General features: G+C 41.8%; 2 protein-coding genes across 5 annotated transcripts; both read right to left on the minus strand.

Moving 5' to 3' along the window:
• Positions 1 to 6,750: 6,750 nt before the first annotated feature.
• irf2b (interferon regulatory factor 2b) lies at positions 6,751 to 20,800 on the minus strand. Of its 4 annotated transcripts, none has more exons than XM_029659417.2 (9): positions 20,779 to 20,800; positions 17,641 to 17,733; positions 17,209 to 17,308; positions 16,895 to 17,071; positions 14,638 to 14,672; positions 14,341 to 14,455; positions 11,590 to 11,754; positions 10,757 to 10,800; positions 6,751 to 7,947 (listed from the first exon to the last, which is right to left on the minus strand). In XM_029659417.2, the coding sequence occupies exons 2-9, from the start codon at positions 17,725 to 17,727 to the stop codon at positions 7,648 to 7,650; spliced, it is 1,023 nt and encodes a 340-aa protein (XP_029515277.1). In that variant the 5' UTR covers positions 17,728 to 17,733; positions 20,779 to 20,800; the 3' UTR covers positions 6,751 to 7,647. The 4 variants fall into 4 exon arrangements, with proteins under 4 accessions (XP_029515277.1, XP_029515278.1, XP_029515275.1 ...); XM_029659418.2 differs by lacking the exon at positions 20,779 to 20,800 and adding an exon at positions 19,251 to 19,477 and having other exon boundaries at positions 14,341 to 14,452; XM_029659415.2 differs by lacking the exon at positions 20,779 to 20,800 and adding an exon at positions 19,251 to 19,475.
• casp3b (caspase 3, apoptosis-related cysteine peptidase b) lies at positions 20,216 to 26,010 on the minus strand. Its single transcript, XM_029659414.2, has 7 exons — positions 25,936 to 26,010; positions 25,685 to 25,780; positions 24,166 to 24,314; positions 23,936 to 24,064; positions 23,550 to 23,725; positions 23,153 to 23,294; positions 20,216 to 20,848 (listed from the first exon to the last, which is right to left on the minus strand). Exons 2-7 carry the CDS (start codon positions 25,723 to 25,725, stop codon positions 20,640 to 20,642), a joined length of 846 nt encoding a protein of 281 aa, XP_029515274.1. The 5' UTR covers positions 25,726 to 25,780; positions 25,936 to 26,010; the 3' UTR covers positions 20,216 to 20,639.
• Positions 26,011 to 26,080: the final 70 nt, after the last annotated feature.

A 26,080-nucleotide genomic window follows, 5' to 3' on the forward strand; every position in this document is an offset into this window, starting at 1 on the left:
AGCATTTGGCGTTAACTGTTGCAAATCGTTTTGCAACAGACCAAACGTTTTGCAACAAACGAAACATTTAGCAACAAACGAAACATTTTGCAACAGGCGAAACATTTAGCAAAACAATCGGCATAATGAACCCCAGTGGTGTATTTATTAGTCCAAACAGTTGCAAATTAAAACAAGTTTCTATAGAACAAATTCTGGTAGTTTTGCAACAGAATCGACGTAATGAATAGCCCCCAGGGGAAGTTGTCAGAGGGGTCACTGTGGAACAATCAGTCAATGACCTTTCAACATTCCACAAGGTTAAACAAAGGGGAAAAGGGGATAATCATTAAGATATTATAAAGGGATAATACACTTTTGTCTTTTCATTATTATACGCGCTTGGCCAATAAGGCTGCACTATTCGAATGCAATTTTGTCTGGGCCCAATCATTTTGGGGGTGGAAAAATATTGTGAGGCACTATCATTCCACCATTACTGTAAATATATTAAGTACTTTTTCTTAATGCAAAAATATTACAGTATATATAAATATTACATTATATAGCAGAATACATTTTGTTTTTATAGTTTTGAGAAGTGCTCTACTCTACTCTTCTGTAGCCTGTCAACTATGTGTCTGTCTATCCCTGTTCTCTCCTCTCTGCACAGACCATACAAACGCTCCGCGGCCACTCTAATCTGGTGGTCCCAGCGCGCACGACCCACGTGGAGTTCCAGGTCTCCGGTAGCCTCTGGAACTGCCGATCTGCGGCCAACAAGGCAGAGTTCATCTCAGCCTATGCCTCCCTCCAGTCCGTTCATCTCAGCCTATGCCTCCCTCCAGTCCCTCGACTTCTTGGCACTGACGGAAACATGGATCACCACAGATAACACTGCTACTCCTACTGCTCTCTCTTCGTCCGCCCACGTGTTCTCGCACACCCCGAGAGCCGAGAGCTTCTGGTCAGCGGGGTGGTGGCACCGGGATCCTCATCTCTCCCAAGTGGTCATTCTCTCTTTCTCCCCTTACCCATCTGTCTATCGCCTCCTTTGAATTCCATGCTGTCACAGTTACCAGCCCTTTCAAGCTTAACATCCTTATCATTTATCGCCCTCCAGGTTCCCTCGGAGAGTTCATCAATGAGCTTGATGCCTTGATAAGCTCCTTTCCTGAGGACGGCTCACCTCTCACAGTTCTGGGCGACTTTAACCTCCCCACGTCTACCTTTGACTCATTCCTCTCTGCCTCCTTCTTTCCACTCCTCTCCTCTTTTGACCTCACCCTCTCACCTTCCCCCTCTACTCACAAGGCAGGCAATACGCTCGACCTCATCTTTACTAGATGCTGTTCTTCCACTAACCTCACTGCAACTCCCCTCCAAGTCTCCGACCACTACCTTGTATCCTTTTCCCTCTTGCTCTCATCCAACACTTCCCACACTGCCCCTACTCGGATGGTATCGCGCCGTCCCAATCTTCGCTCTCTCTCCCCCGCTACTCTCTCCTCTTCCATCCTATCATCTCTTCCCTCTGCTCAAACCTTCTCCAACCTATCTCCTGATTCTGCCTCCTCAACCCTCCTCTCCTCCCTTTCTGCATCCCTTGATTCTCTATGTCCCCTATCCTCCAGGCCGGCTCGGTCCTCCCCTCCTGCTCCTTGGCTCGACGACTCATTGCGAGCTCACAGAACAGGGCTCCGGGCAGCCGAGCGGAAATGGAGGAAAACTCGCCTCCTGCGGACCTGGCATCCTTTCACTCCCTCCTCTCTACATTTTCCTCTTCTGTCTCTGCTGCTAAAGCCACTTTCTACCACTCTAAATTCCAAGCATCTGCCTCTAACCCTAGGAAGCTCTTTGCCACCTTCTCCTCCCTCCTGAATCCTCCTCCCCCTCCCCCCTCCTCCCTCTCTGCAGATGACTTCGTCAACCATTTTGAAAAGAAGGTCGACGACATCCGATCCTCGTTTGCTAAGTCAAACAACACCGCTGGTTCTGCTCACACTGCCCTACCCTGTGCTCTGACCTCTTTCTCCCCTCTCTCTCCAGATGAAATCTCGCGTCTTGTGACGGCCGGCCGCCCAACAACCTGCCCGCTTGACCCTATTCCCTCCTCTCTTCTCCAGACCATTTCCGGAGACCTTCTCCCTTACCTCACCTCGCTCATCAACTCATCCCTGACCGCTGGCTACGTCCCTTCTGTCTTCAAGAGAGCGAGAGTTGCACCCCCTTCTGAAAAAACCTACACTCGATCCCTCCGATGTCAACAACTACAGACCAGTATCCCTTCTTTCTTTTCTCTCCAAAACTCTTGAACGTGCCGTCCTTGGCCAGCTCTCCCGCTATCTCTCTCAGAATGACCTTCTTGATCCAAATCAGTCAGGTTTCAAGACTAGTCATTCAACTGAGACTGCTCTTCTCTGTATCACGGAGGCCCTCCGCACTGCTAAAGCTAACTCTCTCTCCTCTGCTCTCATCCTTCTAGACCTATCGGCTGCCTTCGATACTGTGAACCATCAGATCCTCCTCTCCACCCTCTCCGAGTTGGGCATCTCCGGCGCGGCCCACGGATTGCGTCCTACCTGACAGGTCGCTCCTACCAGGTGGCGTGGCGAGAATCTGTCTCCTCACCACGCGCTCTCACCACTGGCGTCCCCAGGGCTCTGTTCTAGGCCCTCTCCTATTCTCGCTATACACCAAGTCACTTGGCTCTGTCATAACCTCACATGGTCTCTCCTATCATTGCTATGCAGATGACACACAATTAATCTTCTCCTTTCCCCTTCTGATGACCAGGTGGCGAATCGCATCTCTGCATGTCTGGCAGACATATCAGTGTGGATGACGGATCACCACCTCAAGCTGAACCTCGGCAAGACGGAGCTGCTCTTCCTCCCGGGGAAGGACTGCCCATTCCATGATCTCGCCATCACGGTTGACAACTCCATTGTGTCCTCCTCCCAGAGCGCTAAGAACCTTGGCGTGATCCTGGACAACACCCTGTCGTTCTCAACTAACATCAAGGCGGTGGCCCGTTCTTGTAGGTTCATGCTCTACAACATCCGCAGAGTATGACCCTGCCTCACACAGGAAGCAGCGCAGGTCCTAATCCAGGCACTTGTCATCTCCCGTCTGGATTACTGCAACTCGCTGTTGGCTGGGCTCCCTGCCTGTGCCATTAAACCCCTACAACTCATCCAGAACGCCGCAGCCCGTCTGGTGTTCAACCTTCCCAAGTTCTCTCACGTCACCCCGCTCCTCCGCTCTCTCCACTGGCTTCCAGTTGAAGCTCGCATCCGCTACAAGACCATGGTGCTTGCCTACGGAGCTGTGAGGGGAACGGCACCTCAGTACCTCCAGGCTCTGATCAGGCCCTACACCCAAACAAGGGCACTGCGTTCATCCACCTCTGGCCTGCTCGCCTCCCTACCACTGAGGAAGTACAGTTCCCGCGCAGCCCAGTCAAAACTGTTCGCTGCTCTGGCCCCCCAATGGTGGAACAAACTCCCTCACGACGCCAGGACAGCGGAGTCAATCACCACCTTCCGGAGACACCTGAAACCCCACCTCTTTCAGGAATACCTAGGATAGGATAAAGTAATCCTTCTCACCCCCCTTAAAATATTTAGATGCACTATTGTAAAGTGGCTGTTCCACTGGATGTCTTAAGGTGAACGCACCAATTTGTAAGTCGCTCTGGATAAGAGCGTCTGCTAAATGACTTAAATGTAATGTAAATGTACTCCCACTATGTGTTAATCTCCAAGACAACCATTTCTACAAACAAGGGGATTCAATCAAAGGAGTGCATTTATTTTTGTCAATTGCACACAAGCTCCAACTGAAACGTGACTACAGCTTTTAACCCAACCCCTCTGAATCGGAGACGTGCGGGGGCTGCCACATTAGGCGTCCGGGGAGCTGTTGTTGTCTTGTTCGTGGACAGAATGACAGATTTTTCACCTCGTCTGCTCGGGGATTTGAACTAGGAACCTTACAGGTAACTTGCATTTCAGTACACACAGTATCATAATAATCATCAATTTACCCAAATATCCAGGCTCATAGTCCAACTGAATAAAGAGAGCTTTCATTGATGCATGGTAAAAAAATAAATACTTGCACTTAGTACTGTGATGTAGACACAGAGAAGAAAAATGATGTTTTTAGATTGTTCACAAAACTGCTACATTCCTACCCACTTAATTGCTTTGTGAGCTCACACTAAACTATTGAATACTTTGATTTATATTTCAGTTATTACTACAGCCACTAGATGGTGCAATGTATTCAGACTTTGCATGATTCACCAGAGATACAGTGCCTTCAGAAAGTATTCATAACCGTTGACTTATTCCACATTTTTTACAGGCTGAATTGTAAATGGGTTGAAGATAAGTTTTACTCCTCACCCATCTACACACAATACTGACAAAGTGAAAACATGTTTGTAGAAATGTTTGCTGATTTATTGATAATAAAATACAGAAATCTCATAAGTATTCACACCCCAGTCAATACTTTGCAGAAGCACCTTTGGCGGCGATTACAGCTTTGAGTTGTCTTGGGTATGTCTGTATCAGCTTTGCACATCTGGATTTGTGGATTTTTTCATTTTCTTCCCTGCAGATTTTCTCAAGCTCTGTTAAATTAGATGGGGAACAGCAGTGAACAGTAATCTTCAAGCCTTTCCACAGATTTTCAATGTGATTCAAGTCTGGACCACTCAAGGACTTTAACATTCTTGTTCTGAAGCCACTCCAACATTGCTTTGGCTGTATGCTTGGGGTCATAAATCTTCACCCTAGTCTAAGGTCATTTGCAGTCAAGCAGGTTCTCATCAAAGATTTTCCTCCATTCATTGTTCCATTTATCCTTACCAGTCTCCCAGTCCCTGACACTGAAAAGCATCCCCATAGCATGAAGCTGTCACTACCATGCTTCACGGTAGGGATGGTGTTAGATGGGTAATGAGCTGTGCCTGCTTTTCATCCAGACAAAGCACTTCAGATTCAAGCCTGAGTTACATTTTTGTCTCAACAGACCAGAATCTTTTGCCTTATGGTCTAAAATATTCACGTGCCTTTTTGCAAACTCCAGGACTTTCTCAGGACTGGCCTCTGTCTGGCCCCTCTCCCATAAAGCCCCAGATAGGTGAAGTGCTGTAGAGACAGTTATTCCTCTGCCAGATTCTCCCATCTCAGCCAAGGCACTCTATAGCTCTCTCCGAGTGGTTATTGGGTTCTTGGTCACCTCCCTGAGCCATGTCCTTCTTGCCCGGTTGCTCAGTTTGGTTCAACGGCCAGCTCTGGGTAGTTCCATATTTTTTTCCACTTGATGGAGAACACTGTGCACTTGGAAACTTTCAACATTCTAGAAATGGTTTTATACCCCCAGATATACGCCTCAACACAATTCAATCTCGGTGATCTGTGGACAGTTCACTGGACTTCATGGTATAGTTTTTGCTCTGACATACACTGTCAACTTTGGGACCTTATATAGACAGGTGTTTCTTTCTAAATCATGTCCAAACAATTGATTTGGTCACAGGTGGACTCCAATCAAGTTGTAGTGATATCTCAAGGATGATGATCAAAATCAATTGGATGCACCTCAGCTCAGTTGGTAGTGTCATAGCAAAGGGTTGTGGATACTTATGCGAATGTAATATATTGCTGTATTTCATTTTCAATAAATTTGTAAACAAAATGTTTTCACTTTGTCATTATGGGGTATTGTGTGTAGATGGCTGAGAAAATTCATATATTTTATACATTTTGAATTCAGGCTGTACATAACAAAATGTGGTATGTCAAGGGGTTTGAATACTTTCTGAAGGCAATGTAACTACAGTATTGTCATGAACTTGACCATTTTCATTTGCCCAGAGACTATTCAACCAAACCAAGGACAATAATGAAACTAAATCAAATGTAATAATAGTTGTATTTTATATACCTCTTTTCATTCAAACAAAAGTCCTTGGCCTGGACAATGCATTTTAAGATCTGCAGATGTCTGACGGTCCAGTCCTTTAACATTGCGGTTTCATAATGCTTGGCATTTGCGTGCTGTTATATGCTCGGTCTGGACTATCCTGTGGAGTGGTTGAGACTGTTTACTCTGGGATTGATTAATGGCCTATCTGGTGTGTGGTTGTCACAGCAACCAGGGCACCAATTGGCTGTGTGTTCAGACGCAAACAGGAAGTTAAGAGGCTAAGAACAGCAACCGAAACTAAAAGGCAGCCAGAGCATGAGCCAAAGCAGGCCCATTTGGCGTGCTGCTGAAGCCCCCCCCCCCACACCACACACACAAATGTGAAAGGATTGTTAATAAGAGGAAACAAAGTTTAAAAAAAAAAATTTAAAAAGACAAAACCCCCCTCTATTTTCAGTTCACTATCACTAGTATTTGTAGACTTTTCAGAGCCATTATGCTTTAGCTGGAGTATCACTGCATTCATGTCTGTTATTACTGCATTGTCGGCACTAGAAGCACAAGCATTTCTCTACACTCGCATTAACATCTGCTAACCTTGTGTATGTGACAAATAAAATTTGATTTGATGAAACAAGTAATACTATGATGCAAAACACCATTTTCTTTGTAAAAATCTTCCAGAGTTGAGAAAGGACAGCAGGAAAAGACAGCTGGACCAAATAACTACATAAACCTTTCACACATGGTCAGAAAATAGACATTGCTGACCTCTGGTAATCTGTGTCACTAGAAAAAAAATATCTACTACACTGTAGTACCACAAGATTACAAAACAATATTTTTATTAAGATTTGCATGTTGATCCACAGGATTAAGAGTTGGCCATGAATGTGTGACACTCAAACGTGTGTAAATGGATTTAGCAACTAATTTAAAACCCCATTACATAGAGGCACACATAAGCAACAAGCCTATACAATTTCACACATGAGATGTCACAAATGCGGACTTGATAAAAATGTATTTTTTTCTTCATAATGTGTCATGTAAATAACAATAATAAAAAACAAATCGAACAAAGAATCAGAAATCTTTCATTGAGTAAAAAATTTACAAATCAAATAAATTGTCCACCTTAGATTAAAATGTCCCTTTATATAAAAATATATATATATAAGCTTGCTTAAAAAGGCATCAAGATAAATGACCAGATGCATTTACTCACTTCATCCTCCTAACCAATGGATGGCATCACCTTGAAGGTCAAAGACAAGGTTGGAAAGTTAGATCAGCAAGGCCTCTTAAGGCCTTTCCCAGGCTTCAGCCTTGCTGTCAGTGTAAACACACAGCCAGGGTGGCCACTCACATGCCCATCAGTGTTTTCCATAAGGTGCAGAAGCGGTATGCCATTACGCCGACATATCAGTATATACATTAATAACAGTGGGTGGGGAGTGGGAGAGATGCCCAACAGTTTGTAGATTCATCCCCTCACTCCCATCCCATCTAAAAGGCCCTGAGATCTTGGCAGGTTCAGTTTGGGCATCGATTCATATTCTACAGCTCACAGAGCCCCTATACTGTATGTCCCATAGACATAGTCATTACTATGAGTAGGCACTCTGGTCGAACAACAAGCCCAGCAGTGATCAATGATTTTCAACACCAAGCCTGCCCCTGACTGGCCTGTATCTGGTCTTGAGTCACTGCACTGCCAGGGCTTCAGCAGGTCTTCACAGAGGAGACGTCTGATGTCTTCATGATAACGCTGGCTCTGGTCTCTGCAGCAGAGGCCTGGCTGGAGGAAGCCTGCTCTGAGGGAGGGTGCTGGGCTGCTGGCATGTCCCTGGTCCAGGGGCTGTTGCTGTAGCTAATAAGGGGCATGGGGTCCCTGGTGCTGGTCACTTTGAAGTTGGTTACCTTTCCACCAGTGACAAAGGTGGCCATGCTGGGTAATGAGCACGAGGGCACTCTCAGCACAGAGGAAGTGAAACTTGATTCCCACAGCCCACCACGAAGATCCTGCAAGTCACACAGAAGGTGGGTTTAACTCAGCCAATGCCATAACCATTCAAACACTCATTTCAGGATATACATGAATATAGAGTTGGCTACTAGCATATTTCTGTTTGCGGAATCTTCATAAATAATTTAAAGCATTAGAAGTGGGAATTTCATTGACATAGCAAGGCAAGTATGGCAAAACATGGCTGAAACACATAGACATTCACATATATTGTCATGTTTATGAGCACTGTCAAACTTGTTCTTAATACTTTCTAAAATGCTTGTCCTCCTGCTGTTGAGCTCTGCATGATTCATCTATACTAAGGAACCTCATACTAAAGGGACCTCATCTCCCCACTCTCCACCAAGGGCTTCATTGGGCACAGAAAACAGCCTGGTGTTAAACTAGTTCTCTGTTCCTCCAGTGGACATGGCAATATGTATTCAAACAATACAAAGGCAACATTTAAGAAATAAATCATGCATTCTGTAACAATATGCATGTGCTTGATTTGCTATTGTCCTTGTTTTGGAACGGTATGTACAGCGCCTTCAGAAATGATTCACACACCTTGACTTTTTCAGCCCAAATTTAAAATGGATTAAATTGAGATTTTTTTGTGTCACTGGCCTACACACAATACCCCATAATATCAAAGCGGAATATTGTTTTTTTTTAAATAAGTTTAACAAATGAATTAACAATTAAAAGCTGAAATGTCTTGAGTCAACAAGTATTCAACCCCTTTATGGAAAGCCTAAATAAGTTCAGGAGTTAAGATTTGCTTAACAAGTCACATAATAAGTTGCATGGACTCACTCAGTGCGCAATAATAGAGATTAACACGATTTTTTAATGACTTTAAAACAGTTAGTTTTTCTCCTATCATAGCCATTAAACTCTGAGGATGGATCAACATGATTGTAGTTACGCCACAATACTAACCTAATTGAGAGTGAAAAGGAGGAAGCCTGTACAGAATAAAATATTTCAAAATGTGCATCCTGTTTGCAACAACGCACTAAAGTAATACTGCAAAAACAACTCTCCATATTTTCAAGCATTGTTGTTGCTGCATTATGAGTATGCTTGTAATTGTTAAGGACTGGAGAGTTTTTCAGGATAAAAAATAAACGGAATGGAGCTAAGCACAGGCAAAATCCTAGTGGAAAACCTGGTAGTCTGCTTTCCACCAGACACTTTCCACCAGACACTGGGAGATGAATTCTCCTTCCAGTAGGACAATAACCTAAAACAAAAGGCCAAACCTACAATGGAGTTGCTTACCAAGGAATGGCCGACTTAAATCTGCTTGAAAATCTATGGCAAGCCCTGAAAATGGTTGTCTAGCAATTAACAACAACCAATTTGACAGAACTTTAAGAATTTTTTTAAAGAAAGAAACTTGGCAAATGTTGCACAATCCAGGTGTGGAAAGCTTTTAGAAACTTACCCAGAAAGACTCACAGCTGTAATCGCTGCCAAAGGTACTTCTACAAAGTATTGACTCAGGGGTATGAAGAGATATTTCTGTATTTAATTTAGCCAAAAAAACACAAATCATCTTTTCACTTTGACATTATGGGTGTCAATGGGTGAGGGAAAAAAATATTATTTACTACATTTTTTATTCAGGCTAACAACAAAATGTGGAACAGGTCAAGGGGTATGAATTACTTTCCAATCACAAATACTTACCAATCACAAATCAAACACACTGTACGCGTTTGATTTGTGATTGGGCTTGATTTGAGGACAATTCAAGATATTAAATTAGGGTGAATCATTAGCCATGGGAAACAAGTGAATCCAGTATTCACCAGAGAGCTGCCTTCTGTTGTTTTGTCTTTCTTTACATCAGAGCACTCTAGAACAGGAACTGACAATATAAGCTAGAGGTAGTGGTAGAGGTAGTGGTAGAGTTAGTGGTACAGGTAGAGGTACAGGTAGAGGTAGTGGTACAGGTAGTGGTACAGGTGGAGGTACAGGTAGAGGTAGTGCTAGAGGTAGACCTGGAGGTGGAGGTAGAGTGACATTATTACCATGCTACAGTTACTGTACTCAGCTGTTAAGCAGTAGAACTGGCTAATGTAATGAACTCAAAATGGTGGGCTTCAAGTTAAGGCTTGTTTATCAGAGGTTTCAGCTGTATGTGTCTGTGTTCCCAGGCAGGCCCAGCCATGCCGCTCAGCCCTATTGGAATAAGCTAATGTTGCTAGCGAAGTGCCCTTACCTTGCCTTTGCGAACAGGCCAGCTACAGTGGCACCATAAAACAAAGCTATCGCTCTGTGTTACAAGCGCTCCTTAAAAGTTGCTGAAAATTATCGACCACTTAGTGGAAATTTTGCTGATATCTTTCATTAAGATAAATAACCTATAGGGCCCTACTAGAGAAATGTTACATTTGGCACGAAATAAGTTTGCTAATATTGCTGATTGTTGATGGGACAATTGATAGCTACAACGTTCAAAGTAGCAGCAGTAGTTTTAAGGGTAATATAAAAGAGTAACTGGTGCATTCATGTTATGAACTTAGCGTTCAATTTATCTTTATCGAGAGAATTCACTAAATTTATCATATGGATTTTAATCAATATTGGCCAGCTCTAATGCACAAGCTTAAAATCAAAGGCTTCTGTGTATCTTTCCAATCTTACAAAAGAATCTGCCTGTGAGTGATTACTAAACTAACCATGGTTACCAGGACAACCAGTTCTAAATTATGTGCTTTGCTTCTGATACAGATATGTATTATATTGTTCAGAGTCCTTTAGTGTGTACACAGATGGGTATATTATGTGTAGACAGAGCTCAGGCCTTACCTCCTTGGAGTCCTCTTCACTGTGCACACTGTCGGGGTCACTCTCTGTTAAGCAGACCAGGAAGAAGAACCATGAAACACAGTCAGGGATTTCCAGACTAACAGGTTAGAGAGGGATGATGACGTGAGGATTATCTGCTACCATCAGTGATACACTCTAGGCAGCCTCTAAACAATCATTGATCGTTTAATGCTTCACCAAATACTAAATATGCAGGACTAGTAGTTGCACTGTGTACAGTATGTCACTTTACAACACATTAACTTACTCTACAGTAATAACAGGAGCAGGTTGAATGACAGTGGAGATGTAGCCATCTTTATGATGACACACACTGGCCTTGAGCTTGCAACAGCAAAGCCATAAACCCCAATATACATTAAGCAATACAACACAGTACTACACTACCTGGCTCAAATAAAGGTTCAAAGGTTTCCATTTTACCTGGTATTTTGAAATGGAGCCGATACTGTCCCTTTGAAGCCACAAGCATAGAAGGGTGTTGAAAATCTAGTAATTAGTAATCCAATCACCAAATAAATGATTCACCTATGTCTTATTTGATTGTAGATCTCGTTTAACTCCAGCTTAATTTTGATGTGGCTGACAAGGATTCTACCACTCTATTAAAACCTATGATGGGTACTGATGTGACTTGCAGGTCTTCTGCAGGAAAGATTGTAGCTGCCAGTGTCCTCACCGTGGGTGGAGGAGTTGAAGGCACAATTCTACATGCCAATTGGGATCCCTAATTCAAGGGCAAGCACCCATGTCTGTTGTGTTAAAGCATGGGTTGGGATCGGAGCATTTAGGGGGTGGGGGGCTGGACTGACCTCCATACGAGGACACAGGGGAGATCTGGAGTGGGTACGGGTGGCTGGAGCTGACTGACTGCTCCTCATTCTCCGTGGTCACCTCGATGGTCTGGCAGACACAAGGCAGGTCGTCGACGATCAGCTGGTCGTACCCAGGACTGTGACTGCTCTGATGAAGATATTCTGAGGAAGAGAGGATGATCCCTGGTTATTAAAGGTAATCCAGAGGAAAGACACTCTACACACACGTACATTGTAATATTGTTATATGGTAGTATTATATCATTTTGTATTGTAGATATGTTGTGGTGTAATAATGTTATATGATGTACTGTTTTATATTTTGTTTTAAATGTAATGTAAGTGTCTTAATGTGTTTGGACCCCAGGAAGAGTAGCTGCTGTCTCGGCAGAACTAACGGGGATCCATAATAAACCTCAGGAAGAGTAGTTGCTGCCTTGGTAGGAACTAATGTGGATCCATAGTAAACCCCAGGAAGAGTAGTTTCTGCCTTGGTAGGAACTAATGTGGAGCGATAGAGGTCGACCGATTAATATGAATGGCCGATTAATTAGGGCCGATTTCAAGTTCTCATAACAATCGGTAATCGGCATTTTTGGACTCCGATTATGGCCGATTACATTGAAGTCCACGAGGAGACTGCGTGGCAGGCTGACTACCTGTTTCGCGAGTGCAGCAAGGAGCCAAGGTAGGTTGCTAGCTAGCATTAAATGGATCTTATAAAAAACAATCAATCTTAACATAATCACTAGTTAACTACATATGGTTGATGATATTACTAGTATATCTAGCTTGTCCTGCGTTGCATATAATCGATGCGGTGCCTGTTAATTTATCATTGAATCACAGCCTACTTCGCCAAACGGGTGATGATTTAACAAGCGCATTAGCGAAAAAAGCACTGCCGTTTCACAAATGTACCTAACCATAAACATCAATGCCTTTCTTAAAATCAATACACAAGTATATATTTTTAAACCTGCATATTTAGTTAATATTGCCTGCTAACATGAATTTCTTTTAACTAGGAATTTGTGTCACTTCTCGTGTTCTGCGCAAACAGAGTCAGGGTATATGCAGCAGTTTGGGCCACCTGGCTTATTGCGAACTGTGTGAAGACCAATTCATCCTAACAAAGACCGTAATTAATTTGCCAGAATTGTACATAATTATGACATAACATTGAAAGTTGTGCAATGTAATATCGATATTTTGACTTAGGTATGCCACCTGTTAGATAAAATACAGAATGGTTCCATATTTCACTGAAAGAATAAACGTTTTGTTTTCTAAATGATAGTTTCCGGATTTGACCATATTAATGACTTAAGGCTCGTATTTCTGTGCATTATTATATTATAATTATGTCTATGATTTGACAGAGCAGTCTGACTGAGCGGTGGTAGGCAGCAGCAGGCTCGTAAGAATTCATTCAAACAGCACTTTCCTGCATTTCCCAGCAGCTCTTCGCTGTGCTTCAAGTAGTCCTGTGTAGGACTTCAAGCCTATCAACTCCCGAGATTAGGCTGGCAATACCATAGTGCCTATAAGAACATCCAATAGTCAAAGGTATATGAACCACAAAAAGGTAGAGAGAAATATTCCTATAATAACTACAACTTAAAAATTCTTAACTGGGAATATTGAAGACTCATGTTAAAATAATATATATATTATATATATAAATAAATAATAACGACAACTACAACAATACTGAATGAACACTTATTTTAACTTAATACATACATGGAACCACCAGCTTTCATATGTTCTGAGCAAGGAACTTAAACATTAGATTTTTTACATGGCACATATTGCACTTTTACTTCTCCAACACTTTGTATTGCATTATTTAAACGAAAATGAACATGTTCCATTTATTATTTGAGACTAAACGGATTTTATTGATGTATTATATTAAGTTAAAATAAAAGTGTTCATTCAGTATTGTTGTAATTGTCATTATTACAAATATATATAAATATCGGCCGATTAATCGGTATGGGCTTTTTTTTTGGCCCTCCAATAAATCGGTATTGGTGTTGAAAAATCATAATCGGTCGACCACTAATCCATAATAAACCCCAGGAAGAGTACCTGCTGCCTTGGCAGAACTAACAGCGATCCTTAGTAAACCCCAGGAAGAGTACCTGCTGCTTTGGCAGAACTAATGGGGATCCTTAATAAACCCTAGGAAGAGTAGCTGCTGCCTTGGCAGGAACTAATGAGGATCCATAATAAACCCCAGGAAGAGTAGCTGCTGCCGTGGCAGGAACTAATGAGGATCCATAATAAACCCTAGGAAGAGTAGCTGCTGCTTTGGCAGGAACTAATGGGGATCCTTAATAAACCCCAGGAAGAGTTGCTGCTACCTTGGCAGAACTAATGGGGATCCTTAATAAACCCCAGGAAGAGTAGCTGCTGCCTTCGCAGGAACTAATGGGGATCCTTAATAAATACAAATACACAACCAAAAACAAAACTTATGCAGATAAGACACTAGTAAGAGCATAACTAACTACTACAGCTGTGCAGTCTTGCATGTTTACCACACACTTTTAAAATCAACATCAATTACATTGATTGAGGTATGTAGTAGACACAAGGTGGTCACAAATGACATCGTGTTCCCTGTAAAGTGCACTAATTTTGACCAGAGCCCTATGGAAAGTGATCAAAAGAAGTGAACCATATAGGGATTAGTGTGCAATTGGGGACACAAAAAAACACACTAATGCCAGGTATTACCTGTGCAGTCTGTAAAGTACTCGTCTTTCACCTCCACCTTCACCACCGGCCCATGATGGTCTCCAACAGACCCATTCATGCTCTCCATGGCTGGGAAACCGGGCTCCACCTGCTGCTGGGGTGACAGAGATAGAGGGGTGTGGGCATCTCTCTCCATCCTCATTGAAGGTCTGTTATCCATGCTCATACCATTTTACATGCAAATTATTCATTTAAAATAATAGTTTGAATGTGAAATTGATTAGACTTATGCACAGAGGTGTTGTGTCAACATAACATTTTGATGATGGTTATTACCTTGTTCTTTCCTCCTTTCTCAGTCCTCTTCTTTCCTAGAAAAAACACACAGTCCATTGTTAATAGACAGTCCATTGTTACACACAATCTATTTCAGTGTGTCAAATGTGTATCAGTTTTCTACATGTTATTAGATCATATACCAAATTAATACTCAGAGCACATATTACACATGAATTGAAGTTGAATGCAAAACTGGCCACATCATAATGCCTTAATACAGTCATAAGTGTGACCCTCTGAAAGTGGATATATCCTACAGTTTGCCATTTATAATGTTACTACCTGGTACTCCCTGCATATAGCCGTGTTACTACCTAGTACTCCCTGCATATAGCCGAGTTACTACCTGGTACTCCCTGCATATAGCCGTGTTACTACCTGGTCCTCCCTGCATATAGCCGTGTTACTACCTGGTACTCCCTGCATATAGCCGTGTTACTACCTGGTACTCCCTGCATATAGCCGTGTTACTACCTGGTACTCCTTGTATATATAGCCGTGTTACTACCTGGTACTCCCTGTATATAGCCATGTTACTTCCTGGTACTCCTTGTATATAGCCATGTCACTACCTAGTACACCTTGTATATAGCCATGTTACTACCTGGTACTCCCTGTATATAGCCATGTTACTACCTGGTACTCCCTGTATATAGCCATGTTACTACCTGGTACTCCTGTATATAGCCATGTTACTACCTGGTACTCCTGTATATAGCCATGTTACTACCTGGTACTCCTGTATATAGCCATGTTACTACCTGGTACTCCTTGTATATAGCCATGTTACCTGGTACTCCTTGTATATAGCCATGTCACTACCTAGTACTCCTTGTATATAGCCATGTTACTACCTGGTACTCCTTGTATATAGCCATGTTACTACCTGGTACTCCCTGTATATAGCCATGTTACTTCCTGGTACTCCTTGTATATAGCCATGTTACTTCCTGGTACTCCTTGTATATAGCCATGTCACTACCTGGTACTCCTTGTATATAGCCATGTCACTACCTAGTACTCCTTGTATATAGCCATGTTACTACCTGGTACTCCCTGTATATAGCCATGTTACTACCTGGTACTCCCTGTATATAGCCATGTTACTACCTGGTACTCCCTGTATATAGCCATGTTACTACCTGGTACTCCTTGTATATAGCCATGTTACTACCTGGTACTCCTTGTATATAGCCATGTTACTACCTGGTACTCCTTGTATATAGCCATGTTACTACCTGGTACTCCTTGTATATAGCCATGTTACTACCTGGTACTCCTTGTATATAGCCATGTTACTACCTGGTACTCCTTGTATATAGCCATGTTACTACCTGGTACTCCTTGTATATAGCCATGTTACTACCTGGTACTCCCTGTATATAGCCATGTTACTACCTGGTACTCCCTGTATATAGCCATGTTACTACCTGGTAGTCCCTGTATATAGCCATGTTACTACCTGGTAGTCCCTGTATATAGCCATGTTACTACCTGGTACTCCCTGTATATAGCCATGTTACTACCTGGTACTCCCTGTATATAGCCATGTTACTACCTGGTACTCCCTGTATATAGCCATGTTACTACCTGGTACTCCCTGTATACAGCCATGTAAGTTTTACCTGTTATTGTTATTCACTGTATTTATTCCTTGCGTCACTATTTCTATTGATCTTAAAAGGACCCGTCAGAAAGCATTTCACTGTTAGCCTACACCTGTTGTTTACCAAGCAGTTCACTGTTAGCCTACACCTGTTGTTTACCAGGCAGTTCACTGTTAGCCTACACCTGTTGTTTACCAGGCAGTTCACTGTTAGCCTACACCTGTTGTTTACCAGGCAGTTCACTGTTAGCCTACACCTGTTATTTACCAAGCAGTTCACTGTTAGCCTACACCTGTTGTTTACCAAGCAGTTCACTGTTAGCCTACACCTGTTGTTTACCAAGCAGTTCACTGTTAGCCTACACCTGTTGTTTACCAAGCAGTTCACTGTTAGTAAACCACAGGTGTAGACTAAGCACGTAACAAATAAAATGTGATTTGAATTCAACCACTGTTCTCGCTGAGCCAGAGACTGCGTTTACACAGGCAGCCCAATTCTGTCTTTTTTATGACTAATTGGTCTTTTGACCAATCACATCAGATCTTTTTCAGAACTGATCTGATTGGTCAAAATACCGATTAGTGAAAAAAAATATCAGAATTAGGCTGCCTGTCTACCTGCAGCCAGAGACTCAGAGAACCACTTGCCTTTCTTGGTCTGGCGCTCTGAAGCAGACAGCATCTTGTATACTCTGAAAGCGTTGGTCCCCTTCTTGATGCTCTTGTCTTTCACCTCCTCAATATCAGGCAGAGAGTTCATAGCACAGCGGAAATTGGCCTTCCATGTTTTCGGGTCTGGTTTGTCGATCCCTAGTTGGTATTTTCCTGATAAGACAAAATCACTTGTTATGGCAAGGCCATACTGCTGCATAAACTTAATTCATAACACAACAGTAGCATTGGTCATGGCCAACTATACACAGTTCTACATTTCTTATCATTTCAAATGTTCATTACCGTACCTGTATGAATGGCCCAGTTCATAAATAAAGGAGCATCTTTCTCCAAATCCCAGCCATGCCTTGCAGCATGCATCCATGGAATCTGGAAGATCCTCTTCTCCTGCAGGTTCATCACAACAATGATTCAGACATACTTTATGACTTGGCTAACAAATCAGCAGCACATACATGCGTCTCCTGTTTCCACATACAGTACTTGCCAGTGAGGATTTTGAAAATATAACAAGCAAACAAAACACACAACTTAGACAGAATATGGTTGACTGTTTAGATAAGAGTGTAAACCTGTTTGTGTCACGGAGGGGTTACGTTGTTGGGTTTGGTAGCAAATTGCTTCAGCAAAGACTGAAAACCTGGTACAGAATAACCTTAGAATGTGTTGATTTTCCACACTGAAGAAAACTGAATGTCTCAAAGATACATTTCACTCACTCTATTAATCCATATCAGGCCAGGGATTAGGGAAGAGTTTATCTGTTCCACCAGCCATGGCCGCATTCGCATCCTTTCCACGGGCATGGTCGCCTGCAGACAGAGAGCAAGGAGAAGATATACAGTAAATGTAATGAATTACCCATTTCCTTAGCTTCCTGTAGACAGCAACAGGTCAGAAAACCTCAGTGGCAAAGAGGCCCATTAGGGGGATGACATCATTCCCTGAGCCCATCAGCAACATTTGATATCATTCTCTTACTACTGAGCAGAAACCCAGCGCCACAACAAATATTTTACAGAAGGGTTACAACAAAACGCGAATAGGCGCAGTTGTGTTTTAGCACACGTCAAGCTTTACTTTGTTTATGTGTAATAAGGTGTTAATGGTTAAAAGTGCACATAAGCTTGTGATGACCATGCAAGTTGCTTAGTTATTACTGCATGCAACGGTAACCAAGAGTCCTCAAATCCACGTTACCCGATGGAGTTGAGCAGCGAGGCGCTGAGTTTTGGCAGTGTATCCTACTTCCGACTACATCGAGCCAGTATCAGTCGATACTAGTAAACATTTCCATTCTTTCATGCGTACCTTGTACGTGTTTGTCATGTGTAACTGTTATTTTCTTTCAGTTGCTGCAATCCGAAGGTTTTGATAAAAACGTAATTCTATGTGACTGTCAAATTGCGTGGTGCAGGGCTGCTCCTTATACTTTAACAAACAATGGCTCTCTTGGCGGAGGTTACGTAAAATGCTATTTTTAATCAAAAACGACTGATTGCAGCACCAAAAGTAAATAACCCAGTTACACAGGACAAACATAAGTACAAGGTATGCATGAAATCATTTACATTTTTTACCACCATCTACAGATCTCTATGTGCTCGATGTAGTCGGAGGTAGGCTGCACTCCGCCAAAACTCATCTCATCGCCACCAAACTTCATCCGGTATCGTAGAGTTGAGAATTATTGGCTACAGGTAGACGTAGAGTAATCAAGTCGTGATCAAAGTTCACTTCAACAAAAGGCAACTAACTCCTAAACCAATATTCAGTAACAGGATATTAGAATGTTACTTTATATATATATATATATATATATATATATATATATACACATACATACATACATACATATCTTGGGTTTATCATACATATTCTAGTTAGCTTTAAAAATGAGGCAGTAAAATAACTGAGTTATCATTTAGTAAACCCTGCAGTTGTAGCCTAGTATTCATGCAATTTACCAAGCGTGTTCCAATTCCATTATACTGCCCATCTTAGCCTGATAACATACACAATAACAGACATCTACCTGTAAATGGTTATACCGCAACAATTGCCTGTAGACATTTTGGTGCGCAATGCGCCACAAAGAAACATTTCGCTCAGTCTTGTCAAGTCACGTTGTCGTCAAAACTGACAGCTGTGCTAATTCAAGTTCACAAGAAAGCTGCCAGACATATCAACCCAAAAGTGAAAATAAACTTCATTCCAAGTCGGTTGGCCAACGGATCAACATTCTATTACTTTCGATTAGGGTTTACAATGTCGCTTCGTGATTCTATAGATGCATAACTTCAGCGATAATAACATGCGGAAACGTTACCTGCGATAAAGTGTTCTATTCAGCTTGATTAATCGACAGTCCTCTTGTCAGTTGCACAATATTCTCGTGTAGTTTGAGTTTCTGTATATCAAACGAAAAGTTAATTTAGCCTATTTCAGTGTCCAGATCGAAAGCAAAACAAGTAAAGGAAGTGCTTGGCGTGGAAATCCCCTCCCGATTTGTTTGTCTCACGTCCCCTGAGCCTAGATGGCGTTGCACAGGGTTCTGGAGAGCACGGAAGTCGTCTCATTGGTCTACGCCTCTGCAACGGACAGCTCAATTTCATTTTCACTTCCTCAACACCCATCTGGTTGGATTCCAGCCTGCATTTTCTGCTTGAAACGAAACTAGTTGCTCTGTTTCAAAACTTGCTACAGTGCTTTTTGCATAGATCATTTCTGAAAATGTGGACAGAACTTGTGTACTGTAAACCCTACATACAATATCAGAAAACAATGTAATTTTTGCCCATGATTAATGAACTGTCTTTGTTATTTGAACTTGATGGAAGTAAAACCTTGTAGTTTCTGGTCAGTATTGTCAGAAAGGCAAAGCAGAGGCAGTGTGGTTTCCCTGGCCCCTAACACAGGAAATGCAAGCGCCTTGGCCCTGCAGACACAGACATCTTATCTGAGGCCAAACACTCTGCAAGTCCCACCCATTCAGATGTCCATCAAGTGTTGGATAAAGACAGTTTCCAACTTTTGAATAACCATGATATGTTAGATTTTCATATGGAATACTATCACAATGAAATCGCAAACATATTATTTCACAATAGGATGCAAGAAATTGTTGCACCAGGAATCAACAACATGTTTCTATATTTTCTTACATTTTTTCTTTTCTTGAAATCCTCTTTACATAAATGTTGTTTCTTGGGAACACAATTTACCAAGGATAAAAGCTCCTTTATTCATGTAGTACCCTATTTGAATGTGCAAATGATGAAAAAACACCTCACATGTGATAGATTATTTATATATAGAGACATAACACAACTTTACAATACTTTTAAAGCCTGAGTGACTTTCATTCCATGTTATCTGAACATGTATTTACCCTACAATTCAGAGCATTTTAATTCCATTCCAAATTAATGAACTACATATCAATAGCAAGTACTGCTATTGCGTAGTCAATACTCAATGCCAGCCTTTCCCCATTAAAAAGCCATTCTGTGGTCCAACATAATGCCCTTTAGGCCTCAAGGGTAAACATTTCATACCTTTTCGCTTTTAGACTTTCCCCAAACAGAAGTATTTGAATAAGTGATTATCCACAGTGGTATTTGGTCCAGTGCAGAGAATCCCTCTGTATTATTTAATGGTCTTTAGAACCCCAGCAGACACTGTGCAAATATGTAAAATGGTCCCACAGGATATACAATCACTGTGGAAAGTAGAGATGTTTAGTCAACATAGACACAATGCAAGGGATCTGCTTGTTGGCGGAAGCCTCAAAGTCATGTGCCACCTTGTGGTTAACACGTGTCATGATCTGCATAATGTCCAGCTGTTTGCCGTACCTTTGTAACATCTCACAGAGGGCCTGGATGAACCAGGAGCCCTTGTCGGTGTTCCTCCAGGAGTAGTAGCCTATGGAGTTCACAAACCAAATCAGTCAAACACTATAGCAATGATAACCATTGCTAAAACTTCTAAAGTGGTACATGGTCGTTTTTGTACGTAGGTGCAGTGCAATTACCATACTTTTATTTTAGTAGGCCTATAGTCTACTGTGATTCACACATTTGCAGTTTGTTTAAGTTCAGACATCAGTTGTAAGTACTATGTAACAATGGGTGCCTACATTATACCATGTAAAGGTAACGTATGTAGTATGCATGAATAAATTACATATTGTTTAAAGCTGGAAACCTTCATTGACACAATAAAGTGGACACCCTGCCTGAGTTTTGGTGAAAAGCTGAGGGATGGGCCTGGAGAAACCTAACCACTCAAATTCAAATCGAGAACTATGTATGCAAGGACTGACCATTCATGATATTATAATGATGGTTAAAACTATGTTGAGAGGCTATACAGTGTTGGTTTGCATTTAGTTTGTTTACAAACAGTATAACAAGCTTATAGATGTTGGGTTCTGATGGGGTACGACGGTTAACCTAAGTTCATGAATATAACTTATAAATGCCTCAAGAAATCAACAGGTATATACAGTTGAAGTCGTAAGTTTACATAAACTAGGTTTAAATGTGTTTGGCAAAGGTGTTTAACAATTCCTGACATTTAATCCAAGTAAAAATTCCCTGTCTGAGGTCAGTTAGGATCACCACTTTATTTTAAGAATGTGAAATGTCAGAATAACAGAGAGAATGATTTATTTCTGGTTTTATTTCTTTCATCACATCCCCAGTGGGTCAGAAGTTTACTTACACTCAATTAGTATTTAGTAGCATTGCCTTTAAATTGTTTAACTTGGGTCAAACATTTCAGGTAGCCTTCCACAATAAGTTGGGTGAATTTTGGCCCATTCTTCCTGACAGAGCTGGTGTAACTGAGTCAGGTTTATAGGCCTCCTTGCTCGCACATGATTTTTCAGTTCTGCCCACAATTGTTCTATAGAATTGAGGTCAGGGCTTTGTGATGGCCACTCCAATACCTTGACATTGTTGTTCCTTAAGCCATTTTGCCACAACTTTGGAAGTATGCTTGGAGTCATTGTCCATTTGGAAGACCCATTTGCGACCAAGCTTTAACTTCCTGACTGATGTCTTGAGAAGCTTTGCTTCAATACATCCACATAATTTTCCCTCCTCGTGATGCCATCTATTTTGTGAAGTGCACCAGTCCCTCCTGCAGCAAAGCACCCCCACAACATGGTGCCACCCCCGTGCTTCACGGCTGGGATGGTGTTCTTCGGCATACAAGCCTCCCCCTTTTTCCTCCAAACATAAGGGTGGTCATTATGGCCAAACAGTTCTATTTTTGTTTCATCAGACCAGAGGACACTTCTCCAAAAGGTACGATCTTTGTCCCCATGTGCAGTTGCAAAACGTAGTCTGGCTTTTTTTAATGGCGGTTTTGGAGCAGTGGCTTCTTCCTTGCTGAGCGTCCTTTCAGGTTCTGTCGATATTGAACTCATTTTACTGTGGATACAGATCATTTTGTACCAGTTTCCTCCAGCATCTTCACAAGGTCCTTTGCTGTTGTTCTGGGATTGACTTGCACTTCTCGCACCAAAATACATTCATCTCTAGGAGACAGAACACATCTCCTTCCTCAGCGGTATGATGGCTGTGTGGTCCCGTGGTGTTTATACTTGCGTACTATTGTTTGTACAGATGAACGTGGCACCATCAGGCGTTTGGAAATTGCTCCCAATGATGAACCAGACTTGAAGGTCTACAATTTCTTTCCTGCGGTCTTGTCTGATTTATTTGGATTTTCCCATGATGTCAAACAAAGAGACACTGAGTTTAAAGGTAGGCCTTGAAATACATCCACAGGTACACCTCCAATTGACTCAAATTATGTAAATTAGCCTATCAGAAGCTTCTAAAGCCATGACATCATTTTCTGGACTTTTCCAAGCTGTTTAAAGGCACAGTCAACTTAGTGTAAGTAAACTTCTGACCCACTGGAATTGTGGTACAGTGAGTTATAAGTGAAATCATCTGTCTGTAAACAATTGTTGGAAAAATTCCTTGTGCCATGCACAAAGTAGATGTCCTAACGACTTGTCAAAACTATAGTTTAACAAGACATTTTTAGAGTGGTTGAAAAACGAGTTAATGACTCCAACCTTAGTGTATGTAAACTTCCGATTTACATAAACATTTCATTTAGAAGTAACTAAGGATTCTAGCTTATATGTTAAGTACGTAAGGAGCGGGCGGTTAAAAAATAAACGGTTTATCAATAAACAGGGTTTATTACCTGGGGCTGTAGAGTAAGCATAGAGAAAGTCTGCCTCCACTGGAATCCTCTCTGGATAGTTACCAGCAACGCTGTCCGTCTCTATTCCACCAGCAGCACTGTCTGTCTCTATTCCACAGTCCAGATCAGAGCCACGGCACGCCTACTCACCAGGTCCACAGGAAGGATTAGGGGTCAAGGGTCAGGGGAAGAGAGGCTAATCTTTTAACACTATCACTGATTATCAGTCACGCAGAATACATGTTTCATCACTTTAGTACACAACATATTTACAAAGTCATGCAGTTACACTGCATCCTCATTCCTCAGTCTTTATAGTTGATTCACCAAACATACCTAGAGAATCATTGAGCTGCGTAAGGGAAATTTAGAGCAGGCAGCTAAAACCTTACAGTACCTGGATGAAGAAGAGTTTGGGCTTTCCCACCAGCGTTTTGCAGCGGTCGCCCCTGAAGAGTCCGGTGAGCTTCTGGAGCTCCACATTTCCATCTGTGCCATAGAACACACCCTCTCCTCCATGGCTCAGCATCACACACACAAAGGAGGCTGACTGGCTGTGGTTGTCTTGAGACACTGAAAAATGTCATGCACACATGTAGTTTAAACTTAAAGTCTATCAACATTTTTTATTCAGAGACATTTCCTAAAGTTTATCAAAGTTAGCCAGATGACACATCACTACTACCATGATTGCTATTTATTTGTAGATGATCAGAAAAACTTCTCAAAAGAAGCTTCCAGAACAGAAGAAAATCTAACTCACATCCAGACTGGTGAACTTACCAGTGTAAAGCAGCTGTTGGATCTGCTGCACTGTCTGGTCATTGGCAACTTTCACGTTGTACCCCAAACGTTCAAACACTTTCCTTGCATAGCCAGCATCCACATCTGTTCCCTTGCGAGAACTCATTCCTTTCAAATGGAAATTACCAATGAAGTGTAGACATCTGACATATCATTGTAACCTGAACAGGATAACAACAAAAACTCCTATAATACACACTTAGGCCTACCTGTTCTCCTGTCAAAGTTCTTGTTGTTGATGATGACACATTGTCCAAGGCTGGGGTAGTTCATTTTATATGTGTACATGTCAGCTGGAGGCCTAGCATCTACTTTCTGATTCTCTATAGTAAACCTTGGCAGTGAGGGACTCCCTGGCCTGGAACAAAGACAAAGAAGTTCCTTTTAACATTTAAAAGTGGACTTTTCATTGTCCGTGTTAATCTGGTTCCACAGGTAGCCTATGTTGAAAATCCATGTTGTTTGGCTAATAGAGCCCGGGGAATGAAACCTCTAACATACCTGAAAATTAGCCAGAATGGTTTCGACTTGAGGTTCACTGAAATCTCCTTAAGGTTGAAACGATACTAGGCCAATATATTTGCACCAGGGTTGACGAATGAGGGATATGGCTTGAAAAAGTACCTTAATGCAGGGATGGACAGTGTTGCAGTACTCCTAATCATTCCATTATCTCAGTCGCAAATATTGAAATATTGCCAGTTTTTATTTATTTGAATAAAGCAGCACATTGGATTCAATTCAAATGCAACACGTAGCATTGGGGTAAGTAACTGTATTTTGCAATCCAACGGGCTGCTTTAGAATCAGAGAACCTAACATGCTGTCAAACAGGGCAGTTTAATAAAAAATCTTCTAAATATCCCATTATGCCAGCCGCATAATCGAGGATTACAGCGACACCTTCTATGCCTGGATTGAGGTACATTTTCAAACCAAATGCCATAGCATCATTTAGACTAAAAGGAGAATGTAGTGAACCTCAAATCGAAACCATTCCGACTAGACTGTACAGATGACATACTTAAATGCATGTATCAACCAATGGTCATATGCCATGTCATCGACTGTGGCGTCGGGCACCAGATTGCTATAACATATGTGGTTAGCTGATACGTAAAAATACCCATCTTGGCGTTGTTAGATCTGGCATGCGTCAGCAACGTCTAAGCAGAGGAATACGACCAATATGTTTTTGGTCAGACGTCACGTTGCATGCTCATGGAGATGAGATAATCATTTGTTTACCACGATTCATGGGTAAATGAAAGCATTAAAATATACTCCCTCGGAATGTGAGAGCTGATATAACTATGTGTAACGGATGCGAAACGCTAGTTTAGTTAGCGGTAGTTCGCGCTAAATAGCGTTTCAATCGGTGACGTCACTTGCTCTTGCTCTGAGACCTTGAAGTAGTAGTTCCCCTTGCTCACGGCTTTTGTGGAGCGATGCTTCGTGGGTGACTGTTGTTGATGTGTGCAGAGGGTCCCTGGTTCGCGCCCGGGTACTGTCTAAAGTTATATTGTTACATATGTAAGAGGCGGCTCACTGGCCTAACTCATCCCAATGGGGTTATAAATGGCCCAGCTCATGCCGTCCCAATGGGGTTATACATTTTAAATCATAGAGTAGGCCTACATTCAATATACATACATTTCATTTTGTCGCCTGCTATTCTATATTATTTGTGAAGCTGATAGGTTTGACAGGAGAAACGCAATGCCTTACCATTGTGCAGTTATGCATTTGGCATCCACCAAATCAGACATGGTGCCAATCTCAGTTGTGCAATCAGTCTTTACAACGCCTAGCGTTAAAGATGTACTGAAAGTGAAAAATAAAGTAGTTAATTACACACACCGGTGGTTGCTTCCAAAGTTTAGTCCACACAGGAGCCAAGCATGGTTCTATAGTTAGCTAGTTTGATTGATAAATGGCAATACATACGTTATCAATGTTAAGGGTAAAACAAAACTTACTTTGCGTTAAACCGTTGAAATACACAGGTGACAGCGAAAACGTAAAGCCTTCCCAATTTGCCTGTGATTTGTTCATAAGATTGAGAATTGTAAAAAAAAAAAAAAAAAAGAAGCTAGTTATCGCGTCATTTGGCAAACGCATCCA

This window comes from Oncorhynchus nerka, linkage group LG5, assembly GCF_034236695.1.
Source record: "Oncorhynchus nerka isolate Pitt River linkage group LG5, Oner_Uvic_2.0, whole genome shotgun sequence".
Classification (NCBI taxonomy): domain Eukaryota; kingdom Metazoa; phylum Chordata; class Actinopteri; order Salmoniformes; family Salmonidae; genus Oncorhynchus; species Oncorhynchus nerka.

What these genes read in the sequence shown, in the direction of transcription:
- casp3b (XM_029659414.2), bottom strand. Translation starts at nt 25,725, where the DNA reads ATGTCTGATTTGGTGGATGCCAAATGCATAACTGCACAATG. An exon ending in AAATGCATAACTGCACAATG is followed by an intron (nt 24,315 to 25,684) that starts GTAAGGCATTGC and finishes TCTTTGTTCCAG; the next exon opens with GCCAGGGAGTCCCTCACTGC. An exon ending in GAACTTTGACAGGAGAACAG is followed by an intron (nt 24,065 to 24,165) that starts GTAGGCCTAAGT and finishes TCCATTTGAAAG; the next exon opens with GAATGAGTTCTCGCAAGGGA.
- irf2b (XM_029659417.2), bottom strand. Translation starts at nt 17,727, where the DNA reads ATGCCCGTGGAAAGGATGCGAATGCGGCCATGGCTGGTGGAACAGATA. An exon ending in AGAGCGCCAGACCAAGAAAG is followed by an intron (nt 14,673 to 16,894) that starts GCAAGTGGTTCT and finishes TGTTTTTTCTAG; the next exon opens with GAAAGAAGAGGACTGAGAAA. An exon ending in GTACTTTACAGACTGCACAG is followed by an intron (nt 11,755 to 14,340) that starts GTAATACCTGGC and finishes TCTCTTCCTCAG; the next exon opens with AATATCTTCATCAGAGCAGT.